The 15,381-nt window shown below is 45.6% G+C and overlaps 1 protein-coding gene across 1 annotated transcript in view; it reads right to left on the bottom strand.

Moving 5' to 3' along the window:
• MTHFR (methylenetetrahydrofolate reductase) overlaps positions 1 to 15,381 on the bottom strand; it is a 299,098-nt gene that overhangs the window by 139,312 nt on the left and 144,405 nt on the right. The window contains exon 8 of the mRNA XM_044075243.1: positions 3,479 to 3,659. Coding sequence (XP_043931178.1) covers positions 3,479 to 3,659 — 181 coding nt within the window. The remainder of the gene's footprint in view (positions 1 to 3,478; positions 3,660 to 15,381) is intronic.

Below are 15,381 nucleotides of genomic sequence, written 5' to 3'. Positions count from 1 at the left end.
AAATATGACATGTCCAAAATTATATGCACAGTGCATGATCTTTCATTAATTGAACCAAGTTATTATTATAATCAAGGTGGTGTCTACTTAAGTTATTACAGTGTGATTTTTACTGCATTTTTTTCCAACGGAAACAAGACTGTAAACCAAAATTTGTAAGTCACAAATTTGTCTTTAGTTCTCAATTTGATAATTTTAATTCCATTGGTGTATACAATACTGGCTGCATTAAAAAAATCAAAAGAATAAAGGAATTTTGTCCAGTACCTGGTGACGATCTTCCATGCATTAGCTAGTAAACCACATAGGAAAAGTCATTGTTCTTTTAGATACAAAGGGGGATTGGTGAAGAATTAAACAAGAATAAATGTTTGGTTAATCTGAAATAATTTATCTACAATGCAGAAAAAAATGTATTCATCTATGACATTTCAAGTGCTTGAACAGCCAGCAGTTTTAGCACTAGTGCAGCCAAGCAGAGCTGTAACTAGGTCAACTGTCTCCCCTGGCTAAACCCCCATCTGGCACCCCCTTCTCAACAAAGTTGAAGATAGAAAAAAGTCTGACGAACTGACAACATTGTTTGCTGGCTTGCAAGCAAAGGACTAATCAGTAATTCTTACACAGTGGCGATCAAGCCCTCTTGCAAGTAACTGTCATTTAACCCCTCATGACTGCAACTGCAGCTGCCTGAATGATTTCATACACTCCATGCAGGGACCAGTAAGCAGCTCTTTGACAGTCTGTTGTGTCCACTAATAGCAGCCACTCCCTTCATCTCCCATACTATAGCTCTGCAGTGAAGTGTACCAGTGCAGTTTACCTGCATCATTAAGCAGATAACTATTCAGTCAATCTCCAGGGGTGTTAAGAGTCCAGTAAACATCTCCATTAACTCACTATATCCGAGTAATGCCTCCAGGTGCATCTGCAGTTAACTTCTACCAACGCTTCTAGGAGTCAAATATTGCTTATTATACAACGACCCCCCCCATTAATATTCCAAAACGTGCATGATGATTGGTCAGCGTGCACGTTGTAAATCAGAGTTATAGTAATTGAAAAAGGTCCGGTCGCCCGGACTTTTTCCATTAGTATAACTCTTTTTACAGCAACAGAGAACGCAAGATCTCCGTTGCTTTTTACAACCTGTCTTGCTATGTTACACAAGTTCAACATAGCGAGACACTTTAAAAAGCAATGGAGATCTTGCTTTCTCCGTTGCTTTTTTCAAAACTGTCTCGCTATGTTAAATGGGTTTAACATAACGAGACAGCTTTAAAAAAAAAGCAACGGAGATTCTCCTTTGCTTTTTTTAAAGCTGTCTCGCTACGTTAAACAAGTTTAATGCAGCGAGACAGGTTGTAAAAAGCAATGGAGATCTTGCTTTCTCCATTGCTTTTGCCCACAGCTCTGATATACTGCGCAAGTATACCATGTGCAGTACATCAGAACTGCCGCAGAATACCAGACAGCTGCAAAGGGCAGCAAGGAAGCATTAAACAATGCCATTATTTAAGAAAAGTATTTCTTAAATAATGTCATTGTATAATAGCAATAACCCACTTCTGGGTGTGGGTAATGCTGGATTTACCCACGGTTGTCTTTATTTGGCCACTCGGGCTTCGCCCGCGTGACCAAACTACACCAACCGTGGGTAAATCTAGCATTACCCACACCCAGGCGTGGGTTATTGCTATATTCATTTTCGTATGAATAATTGCAAAACCATGCTATGTACAAGGTTTTAAAATATTCCATTTTAAGGCTTACACAATGACAAACTCAACTGCATTAATGTTTTACCTCTGTCTAGTGCAGGTAAATAGATAGTAACAGTTGTTTTTGTCACATTTTTCTAAATATCTCAACAACCAAGTAACACAAAACTCCTTAGTCTCATATGAAAGCTCTCAGGTAGATGAATAAAATGCTGCTGATAGTATGTGTAACTTGAGTGGTTGCTGAGATATTGTAAGTTGCTTACAAAATATTACAAATGTAATAGTTAGTGTTTACTGTGACTTATAAAATTAGACCTAGAACCTAAAGAATACTACCACTATAAAAATAGTTTGTGCTGAAGAGTTTGCCATTTATACTTCTTTCATAAAACCCCTATTGTTCCAGAGATAATGAACATTTGTTTGAAATGTGAAGACAATCAGTCAAAAAGCTTAGGCTCTGCCCACTGGAAGTTACAGTGCAAACTTCTTCAGCTCCATTGGAGTGAATTAGTTAATTCCTAGAACAGACTCCGGATAAGCCAGAAATGTAGGTTACACACTTTCTAAATATGTATGTCCACAGATATTGCACAGTAATTCTCCTAGCATTCACAACTAATGTGTAGCTTGGAAAAAAATTTAGACTTCATCCAAGCAGCAAGGTAGTTCTAATAGTTTTTTATAGTTTAACATATATATATATATACATATATATAATTTTTTTTTTAATATTTTTTTAGAAACTATTGTTACTGTGCTATAGCTATTCCTCATTTAAAGTTCAGTCAAACTACAGTCTGATACAGCAACAAAATGTGCACTTGATAATCCCATGAGAAAAAAACGTGAGTGGCATTTGTGAAAAATGACTGTGGGGCAGATATGCCAAATTTTGCTAAAGCATACTAATAATGGACTGATAATGCCATTCTGCTCATCAGTATGACAAACTAATGTAACAAGCTAAAACCATTTTGTGCTATCCAGTTAGGAAAAGTATAATACAATATTCATGATTCACTGCAAAAGCATTTCCTACACCTCTTATCTGTGATGCACTGCAAAGGAACCTCCTCATACCATAATACAGTACAAAAACATACCCACTTAATCAATGTCTGCTCTTGGAAACACTGTTCCCCTCAATGCAGTTTTGCAAATTTTTGGCCTCTGCCCCAGACCATGTTTCTGCTACACATCTCAGACGTTTGTACTCTGTTTTAATGATTATGGCCATAGAATTGTAAACAATACAGCAGATGGGGGGGGGGGGGTCTTAGCAACTCTTTACACAGAGAAACAGTTTCTTACTTCCTACTACTGGTATCCTCTACATATTCTACTCTTCCACCAACCCCTCCTCATTGGTCTCTCGCATTACTGCTGGTCATCAGGTCATTTCAATCAACTTTTAGGCCCCCTTTCTCTGCTGTTAAAGTTCTCCTACTTACCATATCACTTTCCTAAATTTCTGCTTCACAGGTGTGTTATTCTGTACTACACTGTATGTCATACTGTACTTGAAATTCAGTCAACTACAAGTTCAAGTATGTTCTGATATACATTTTAAAAAGCACACTGGTCACCTATTGCTAACAGAGCTACATTCCCGCGTTATGACTTCCATTTTCATTTTGCTCATTATTCACATAAAATGTTATAGTCATACAATTACAAACAGTTATACTCACATATACTGACATGAAACACTCCCTCAATCCTTGCCAGTTTTTACACCGCCATACCCTTACCTTATGCCCATTAGGTCCCGGCTGACCGGAGATGTAGCTGGTGAACACATCAAAGACACTCTTTTCACTTGTGAGCTCTTCCCCCCACATTTTCAGAAGCTCCTCTTTGACACGTTTGCTCTTCAAGTAGAAGAGATAATAATCCTTTAACTCCCCAAATGCAGGGGAAGACGAATTACCCCTAAAAGAAAGATACAAGTAAATATTTAGTAAAAGAAAAAACATTACATTCTCCAACACTTTATGCAATATTCTATCTGCAGATGAAAATTAAACCACATGGGTTACAAGCAATGATAAAGAAGCAGGTATCCTTCTCTTCATGTTCATTAAAATCCAAGTATTATTAAAATGTCAAAGGAATAATGTGCATGCAAGAGCTACACTGATGTGGCATGACTCTCTTGGCATGTCCACACACACACACACACACACACACACAGACACACAGACACACAGACACACAGAGACAAAGAGAGACAGAGAGACAGAGACAGACACAGAGACACACACACACAGAGACAGAGAGACACACACACACACAGACAGAGAGATGCACACACACAGAGACAGAGAGATGCACACACACAGAGACAGAGAGATGCACACACACAGAGACAGAGAGATGCACACACACACACACACACACACACACACACACACACACACACACACACACACACACACACACACACACGCACACACAGAGACACACACACACAGAGATACACACACACAGAGACAGAAACAGACACACAGACAGAAACAGACACAGAGACACAGACACACAGACAGAAACAGACACAGAGACACAGACACACAGACACAGACAGAGGCAGAGAGAGACCGAGACACAGACAGACACAGAGACAGACAGACACACACACACACACACACACACACACACACACACACAGACACAGACAGAGAGAGACACAGACAGAGGCAGAGAGAGACCGAGACACAGACAGACACAGAGACACACACACACACACACACAGAGACACACACACAGACACAGACAGAGAGAGACACAGACAGAGGCAGAGAGACCGAGACACAGACAGACACAGAGACAGACACACAGAGACACACACACAGACAGAGACACACACACACACACACACACACACACACACACACACAGAGACAGAGAGATGCACACACACAGAGACAGAGAGATGCACACACACAGAGACAGGGAAATGCACATACACACAGAGACACGCACAGAGACACGCACACACAGAGACAGAGAGACGCACAGAGACAGAGAGAGGCACACACACAGAGACACACACACACACAGACACACACAGAGACACACACACACACACACACACACACACACACATAAAGAGACAGACACACACAGAGACACACACAGAGACAGAGACACACACACAGACACACACACAGAGACAGAGACACACACACAGACACACACACAAAGACACACACACACAGAGACACACACACACAGAGACACACACAGAGAGACGCACACACACACAGCCAGAGAGACGCACACACACAGCCAGAGAGATGCACACACACACACAGAGAGATGCACACACACACACAGAGAGATGCACACACACACAGAGAGATGCACACACACACAGAGAGATGCACACACACACAGCCAGAGAGACGAGACGCACACACACAGAGAGGAGAGACGCACACACACAGACAGAGAGACGCACACACACAGACAGAGAGAGCACACACACAGACAGAGAGAGCACACACACAGACAGAGAGAGCACACACACAGACAGAGAGAGCACACACACAGACAGAGAGAGCACACACAGACAGACACACAGAGACACGCAGAGACACGCACACACAGACTCACACAGACAGACAGGCAAGAAGACAGACAGACATGGAGACAGACACAGAGACACGCACACACAGAGATAGAGACACACAGAGATAGAGACACACAGATACAGAGACAGACACAGAGACAGAGACAGACACACACAGAGAAGACACACACAGGCACCCAGACAGAGACACACAGACACAGGCACACAGACAGACAGGCACAGACAGACAAGCACACAGACAGACAGACAGGCACAGACAGAGACAGACACGGAGACAGACACAGAGACATGCACGCACAGAGACACGCACACACACAGATAGAGACAGACACAGAGACATGCACACACAGAGACACGCACACACACAGATAGAGACAGATACAGAGACACACAGAGACAGACACAGACAGACACACAGAGACAGAGACAGACACACACACAGAAGACGCACACACACAGACACAGGCACACACAGGCACCCAGACAGAGACACACAGTCACACAGACAGACAGGCACAGACACACAGAGACACAGACAGAGACACAGTGACACACACACAGACTCACAAAGGCAGACAGACAAGGAGACAGACACAGAGACACGCACACACAGAGACACACAGAGACAGAGACACACAGAGACAGAGACACACAGAGACAGAGACACAGACACGCACACACAGAGACACACACACACACAGGTGCACACACAGACGCACAGACACACACAGAGACAGAGACAATACAGACACAGAGACAATACAGACACAGAGACACACACAGACACAGAGATACACACAGACACAGAGACACACACAGAGACAGAGATGGAGACAGACAGACATGGAGATGCACACACAGACACACACACACACACAGAGACAGAGACACACAGACACGCACACACAGACAAATACAGACACACAGACAGATACAGACAGACACAGGCACACAGACAGACCCACACACACACAGACCCACACACACACACAGACACACCCACAGACACACGCACACACAGAGACAGAGACACACAGAGACAGAGACACACAGAGACACAGACACGCACACACAGACACGCACACACAGGTGCACACAGACACGCACACACAGGTGCACACAGACACACACACACAGGTGCACACAGACACAGACGCACAGACACACACAGACAGAGACAATACAGACACAGAGACATACACAGACACACACAGACACACAGAGAAACAGAAGCAAACAGAGACACACAGAGACACACACAGAGAAACAGAGACACACATAGAGAAACAGAGACACACAGAGACACACACAGAGAAACAGAGACACACAGAGACACACACAGAGAAACAGAGACACACATAGAGAAACAGAGACAGACACATGCACACACAGAGATACCAAGACACAGAGACACACAGACAGACACGCAGACAGACACACACACAGACACGCACACACAGAGAAACAGAGAGACACACACACAGAGAAACAGAGACACACACACAGAGAAACAGAGACACACACACAGAGAAACAGAGAGACACACAGAGACACACACACAGATACAGAGACAGACACAGACAGACACTTACACACAGACAGACACTTACACACAGAGACACGCACACACAGAGACACGCACACACAGAGACACGCACACACAGAGACGCACACACAGAGACGCACACACAGAGAGACGCACACACAGAGAGACGCACACACAGAGACACGCACACAGAGACACGCACACAGAGACACGCACACACAGGCACACAGACATATCCACAGACATATCCACAGACACACAGAAACGAGCACACAGACACAGATAGACACACACACAGACACACACATACACACAGAGACACACACACAGAGACACACATACACACAGAGATACACAGAGACACAGACACGCACAGAGACGCACACACAAAGACACGCACACACAGAGACATGCACACGCAGAGACATGCAGACACAGACAGACAGACACACAGACAGACACGCACAGAGACAGACACGCACACAGAGAGACATGCACACACGCACAGAGACACACGAGACAGACACACACACAGACACACACATGCAGGCACAGGCACAGACAGACCCACACACAGACAGACATAGACAGAGACACAGAGACACACACACACAGAAACGCACACACAGACAGAGACACACACACACAGAGACACGCACACACAGAGACACGCACACACAGAGACACGCACACACAGAGACACGCACACAGAGACACACACACAGAGACACACACACAGACACGCACACACAGAGACACAGAGACACGCACACACAGAGGCGCAGACACAGACACACACACAGAGACACGCACACACAGACACAGAGACACACACAGAGACATGCACACACAGAGACACACAGAGACACGCACACACAGAGACACACAGAGACACGTACACACAGACACAGAGACACAGAGACACGCACACACAGACAGAGACACACACACAGAGACACGCACACACAGACAGAGACATAGAGACACACACAGAGACATGCACACGCAGAGACACACACACACAGAGACACGCACACAGACACACGCACAGAGACACGCACACAGAGACACGCACACAGAGACACGCACACACAGAGACACGCACACACAGAGACACGCACACAGAGACACAGAGACACACATACAGAGACACGCACACAGAGACACGCACACAGAGACAGACAGGCACAGACAGACACGCACACACAGACACAGACAGACAAGCACACACAGACACAGACAAACACGCACACACAGACACAGACAAACACACACAGACAGACGCAGACGCACACAGACAGACGCACACAGACAGACGCACAGAGACACACACACAGACACAGAGACAGAGAGACAGAGACAGAAAGACAGAGACACACAGAGAGACAGAGACACACAGAGACACACACACAGACGCACACACAGAGACAGACACACACAGACAGCCACACAGACACAGACAGCCACACAGACACAGAGATGCACTCACAGGCACAGACAGACATAAACACACAGAGACAGACATAAACACACAGAGACACAGACAGACACAGACACAGACACAGAGAGAGAGACAGACAGACAGAGAGAGACAGACAGACGCACAGAGACAGACAGACGCACACGCACAGAGACAGACACACGCACACACAGAGACAGAAACAGACACAGACAGAGAGAGACAGACACAGACAGAGAGAGACAGACACAGACAGAGAGAGACAGACACAGACAGAGACACACAGACAGAGAGAGACACACAGACAGAGAGAGAGACACAGAGACGGAGACACACACGCAGACGCACACAGATACAGAGACACACACACACGCACACACAGAGAGAGACACACACACACACAGAGAGAGACACACGCACACAGAGAGAGACACACGCACACAGAGAGAGACACACGCACACAGAGAGAGACACACGCACACACAGAGAGAGACACACGCACACACAGAGACAGACACACGCACACACAGAGACAGACACATGCACACACAGAGACAGACACATGCACACACAGAGACAGACACAGACAGACACAGAGACAGAAACAGACACAGACAGACAGAGACAGAAACAGACAAAGACAGACACAGACAGAGAGAGACAGACACAGAGAGAGAGAGAGACACAGAGAGAGAGAGACACACAGACAGAGAGAGACAGAGAGAGAGAGAGACACACAGACAGAGAGAGACACAGAGACGGAGACACACAAGCAGACACACACAGATACAGAGACACACACACACACACACACACACACACACACACACACACACACACACACAGAGAGAGAGACACAGAGAGAGAGAGAGAGACACAGAGAGAGAGAGAGAGAGACACACACACACACACACACACAGAGAGAGACACAGAGAGAGAGAGAGAGACACACAGAGACACAGAGAGAGAGACACAGAGACACAGAGAGAGAGAGAGACACACAGAGAGAGACACACACAGAGAGACACACACAGAGAGAGACACACACACACAGAGACACAGAGAGAGAGAGAGAGAGACACAGAGAGAGAGAGAGACACAGAGAGAGAGAGACACAGAGAGAGAGAGAGACACAGAGAGAGAGAGAGACACACACAGAGAGAGACACACAGAGAGAGAGAGACAGAGAGAGAGAGACAGAGAGAGAGAGAGACAGAGAGAGAGAGAGACACACACAGAGACAGACACACACAGAGACAGACACACACAGAGACAGACACACACAGAGACAGAGACACACACAGACGCACACACAAAGAGACAGACACACACACAAAGAAAAGTACAGTTTTGTACCTACCATAAATGTAGATGTTCGAAGATCCACATTGCTGCAGTCCTTACATATGGGGGTAGTCCGCTGTCCTCGGTCGGCCCGAATACCAAAGTATTAGGCTGACGTCGGTCAAGGCACTTAAAACTGACATCAGGACGTCAGGGTACAAAAGCGCATGACCGACGTCACATCCTCAGTCTTTTCTTGCCCCAGATGTCAGAAGGCCCTAAAAAGAAAGGCCAAAGCCAAAAAACAGCAAAGAACAACCAACCACCCCTGCACTAACCATATTTACAATATTTACAACCCAAACCACACCACCACCTCAAACTACAGAGGGGAAGGAGGGAGGGAAAATTGGACTGCAGCAATGTGGATCTTCGAACATCTACATTTATGGTAGGTACAAAACTGTACTATGTTCTTCATCTCACATTGCTGCAGTCCTTACATATGGGTAGAATCCCAAAGCAGAGGTAAGGGAGGATGGCAAAACTATAAAGCATTAGGAGCTGCCAAAATGCCCTGTAAAATTGCAGTGGCAAATCCAGCCCTAGATTTAGAGTAAAGTGGAAGGTGGTAATGCTTAGAGAAAGTATGCACTGAACTCCAAGTAGCTGCCTCCAAAATATCTTTAGTAGCCACCCCTTAAAAAGCTGTAGAAGTGGCAGTAGCCCTAGTGGAATGAGGCCTAATCCCAGCTGGAATCTCCTTACCATGATGGGAATAACAGAAAGCAATACAAAACCAATCCACTTAGAAATAGTTTGTTTTGAAACAGGTTTGCCCTGAGAACCCAAAGCAAATGAAACAAATAACTGCTGAGACTGCCTGAACCCTTTAGTTCTGCTCAAATAATATCGCAACTGTCTGTGTATATCCAAAGTGTGCAAAATCTTTTCCCCTTTATTTTGGGGGTTTGCATAAAAAGTAGGCAAATGAATAGTTTGGTTTAAAGCCACACTAGAAACCACTTTAGGCATAAAGGAAGGATTAGTACGCAAAGATACCCTATCCTTGTGGAAAATTAAGAAAGGCTCAACCGCCATAAGGGCCTGTAATTCAGAAACCCTTCTCGCAGAGGTAATGGCCAACAAAAAAGCAGTCTTCCATGATAAATATTTCAACTCGGCAGTAGCTGCAGGCTCAAAAAGTTGTAGAGTGAGTTTCTCCAACACAAAATTGAGATCCCAAGCAGGAGTAGGAGCTCTACGTGGGGGTCTTATATTATTTGCCCCTCTAAGGAATTGCTTAAACAAAGGATGAGAAAATAAAGGTGGGTCACAGTCATAGTGAGCAGAAACTGCTGCAGCATGAACCTTTATAGAGGAGAAGGACAAACCTTTGTCCAATAACTCAGTAAGGTATTGAAGAGCAACACTTAAATTAGGTTTAGAAACATCAAAGTCCTTTGCTGTACTCCAAATTAAAAATCTCCTCCATTTATCTGCGTAAACTTTCCTTGTACTAGGCCTTCTGGCCTCCAAAATAACATTCAAAACTTGTTGTGGAAGCTGAGACCCTTCAGGGTTTAAAACAGAATATGCCAGGCTGTTAGATGCAGAGACTGAAGTTTGACATTGAGTAGGTGACTGTTCTCCTGAGACAGCAGGTGTGGAATCGAAGGCAAAGGCCATGGAGGCTCCCGTGCCAGACTTCTCAGTAATGGGTACCAGTGCTGTCGAGGCCAATCCGGAGCTATTAAAATCATGGTTGGCTTGTCCTGTCTGACCTTCAGGAGTACCTTTGGGAGGAGAGGCAGTGGTGGAAAGGCATACACGTGAAGATTGCTCCAATTGAATGAGAGAGCATCCACTTTCCAAGCTGTGGGATGAAACCTTTTGTGCAAAACTTTGGCAACTGGTAATTTAGTGGAGAAGCGAACAGATCTATTTTTGAAATACATGAGGATCCAATTTCCACTCGTGGGGATCCCTGATTTGTCTGCTCAACACATCTGCTAAGGAGTTCTGTGCTCCTGGCAGAAACCTTGCCTGAAGATTTAGCTGCAAACTGAGAGCAGTCTCCCACAAAATCATTGCTTGTCTGCATAGAGGGTAAGAATGTGTCCCCCCTTGCTTGTTGATGTACCACATGACAGTTGTGTTGTCTGTTTGACTCAACACCTGCCCTGGAAGAAGTAAATCCTTGAAAGCTATCAATGCAAATTGGACTGCTAACATCTCCTTCAAATTGATATGTAAATGTTGAAGTCTGGCAGGCCACGTGTCTTGTACCCATTTTCCATTTAGATGAGCTCCCCAAGCTTTGTCTGAGGCATCTGTCGTTAGAATCTGACTCGCCTCTGGTCGGGTCACAGAGAGTCCCTTGTTTAGGTGACATTCCTGAGCCCACCACAAAATTCGTTTTGAATGCAAGGTATTATCTGAATGACAGTGTCCATATCTTGGCAGTGTTGTCCATACATTTTGAGATACCATTGTAGCTTCCTCATATGCAGTTTGGCATTGGGAAGTACCAGAATACAAGATGCCATGAACCCCAAGGCTTGAAGGACTGTCCTTGCAGTCAGCCTGGACTGACGAGACAATTGATGGAAATAAAGAGAAAGATTCTTTTGTTTGTCCGGGGTCAAAAGGCCATCTGGGATGCTGTATTCAGTCTCACACCCAGAAAGCACATGTCCTGAGAGGGTACTAGACTGGACTTTATTTCGTTCACAGAATACCCTAGGCATCTTAACACTGCCATCACATACTGTAAATGATGAAGAAGTTCGTCCTTTCCTTGAGCCAGAATCAGGCAATCGTCCAAATAAGGATAGATTTGTATTCCTCTTAGCCTGAAGAAAGCTATCACTGGAGCCAGAACCTTTGTGAACACTCTGGGCGCAGTAGATAAGCCAAAGGGCAATGCAGAGAACTGATAATGAAAAGTCCCAGCCCGAAAACGCAGATACTTCCTGCAACTGGGCCTGATAGGAACATGAAGGTAAGCCTCCTTGAGATCCAGAGTCACCATCCAGTGATCTTTACCCAGCAGAGGTAAAAGCTGTTGTAACGTCAACATTTTGAACTTGGGAATGTCCAGATATGTGTTGAGGATAGATAAATCCAAAATTGGTCTCCACGTGTTCCCTTTCTTTGGTACTAGAAACAGGCGAGAATAAAATCCTAGGCCCACTTCTGGCAGAGGGACCGGTTGTATAGCTCCTATTTGAAGTAGTAGAGAAATTTGTTTGTGAGCCTCTAGTCTTTGCTGAGGAGGAACGTCTGGCATGCCTTTGAAAGGAGGCAAGGTATGGAAATAAAACTTGTAACCTTGGTGTATGATATCCAACACCCATTTGTCCTGGGTAATTAAAATCCAATTTTCCTTGAAGAGTGCCAACCGTCCTCCCAAAGGTGCTGCCAGGCAAGAAGGATCTGGCAGCTGAAACAGTAGGTCATTGGGCCTGTTTACGAAAGGACTGGCCCCTGCCCTCACTCGAAGATTGTGCAGGTGAACTCCATGTTCTAGGTCTGAAGGAACTCTGAGCTCTGCCCCTACCACGTCTAGATCTACCCCTAGACTGAGAATCATAAGAAGGATACGTCCACCCCTTAGCAGGCCAATTTCTACAAAACTTCGGAGGCTGAACTTGCAAAAAATCTTTAACAGTCTGCATAGACTTAGCCTTGTCTTCCATTTTCTTCAAGACTGACTATACAGGTGGACCAAACAACACTTCAGACTGCAAAGGAGCATCCAAAATCCTTGTCTTAACATGGTCAGATAAATTCTGATCCTTAAGCCAGGCGTGCCTGCGAAGAACTGAACCAGTGGCAGCCACCCTAGAAGAGGCCTGCAAAGCATCAAAACCACACTGTAAAGAATGCTTACCCACCTGTTCAGAGACATGCACCAAATCTTGTAATTCTTTACACTCAATGCCTTCTGCCAGAGCATCCACCTTAGATTTCAATTGAGAAAGAAGAAAATTCTGATATTTCAACATATGAAACTGGCAATTCAAAGCCCTCATTGCTAAGGTAGAAGATGTATAGACCTTCTTTCCCCATCTATCCAAAGCTCTGGCCTCTTTATCTAGAGGAACCGGATTCTTTACAACAGAGGCCCTGACACCCTTAGGTCCCTGGCTAATAGTTTCTGGGTCCGCCCTAGGACTCTTATAGAGATATTTATGTGCCTCAGGCACCCTGTAATACCTATCCGGTTTAACAGGTGCAGGAGGCAGAGAATCAGGATTAAGTGAAGCCTCTGAAAATACATCTTGCACAACATCCAGAACAGGAGGTATAGCTAAGGGCCTATGTTGAGGTAAAACAAAATTCCCTAAGCCTTTTCCGTGAATCAGAGAAGTCCTGACCTTCCCACTTAAAATGTTCCCTCATAAAATGAAGTGTCTCTGAAAAAGAAAAATCCTCTGGAGGAGAAGCAGAAGGAGTGGAATCTTCAGCATCAGAATCAGAATAAGGAGTGTACTCCTGCAAGTCTTCAGCGAAGACTCTGAATCATCGAAGCCTGTTCAAAACTTTCCAACTCTGGCTCCACCCTAGGCCTCTTATCAGGAGGGGGCATAGAACCTCTAATCAGAGTAATCAAATCTTCTGCCATTTTAAGCATGTGCTTCTTAGGCACAGACCCTGCTGAACTAGGAGTGACACCAACAGAAGCTAAACCTGGCCTGCCTCTGGAAGAAGCCTTGGAAACAGAAGGAGAGGGCCTAACCACCCTGGGAAGGGAGGGGAGTACAGAAACCTGAGAAGCCCCTTCAGCCTGGCCTGCCTCTTGAGAGGCCACATCCTGCAAAATCAAAGTCTCCCCCTGAGACTCCAGAGAAGCCTCCATCGGAACCACCGGTTCCACTGAAGCCTCTAAAGAACCGGCGTCCGGAACGGACGACTCATCTTGCCTGGGTTTAACCGCTTTGTCTTTGCGCTTCTTCGTGGAAGCGGGCGTCGGAGTATCCGACGGCATGTTATAATTGCACCGCTTCCCGAAGACCAGCCTAGCACAATCTAACCTTCGCTTAATAGTGCGCTTATTAAACCTAGCACAAAAGCGACACCCGACTACGTCGTGCTCAGGCCCCAAACAAGGAATGCACAAAGAATGATAATCCCTATGCGGTATCTGTTTCCCACAAGAAATACAATTATTCACTTTTTCTGACATCCGGTAATACACTGAGGCAAGAAAAAACCAAAATATTCCCCAACGGGGTACTTAGCCAACTTGGATTCGGTCTGAAACTCCGAACTCGAAAAATTTCAGAACGCCGAACGGCACTTGCAACGCTGCTTCTGCATCGGACCATGCGGCAAAAAAGACTGGGGATGTGACGTCAGTCATGCGCTTTTGTACCCTGACGTCCTGATGTCAGTTTTAAGCGCCTTGACCGACGTCAGCCTAATACTTTGGTATTCGGGCCGACCGAGGACAGCGGACTACCCCCATATGTAAGGACTGCAGCAATGTGAGATGAAGAACATCAGACACACACAGATGCAGACGCACACACAGATGCAGACGCACACACAGATGCAGACGCACACCAGACACAGCCGCACACACACTCACAGAGACACCCACACACACAAAGAGACAGACACACACACAGCCGCACACACAGACACATGCACAGAGAGACAGACACACGCAGGCACAGAGACAGACACACGCAGGCAGAGAGACACACACACACAGGCAGAGAGACACACACACACAGGCAGAGAGACACACACACACAGGCAGAGA

The sequence above is a fragment of the Protopterus annectens genome, chromosome 1.part1, assembly GCF_019279795.1.
Source record: "Protopterus annectens isolate FY-2018-M chromosome 1.part1, PAN1.0, whole genome shotgun sequence".
In the NCBI taxonomy this organism is placed as follows: Eukaryota; Metazoa; Chordata; order Ceratodontiformes; family Protopteridae; genus Protopterus; species Protopterus annectens.
This window is presented reverse-complemented; position numbering and strand designations above follow the sequence as displayed.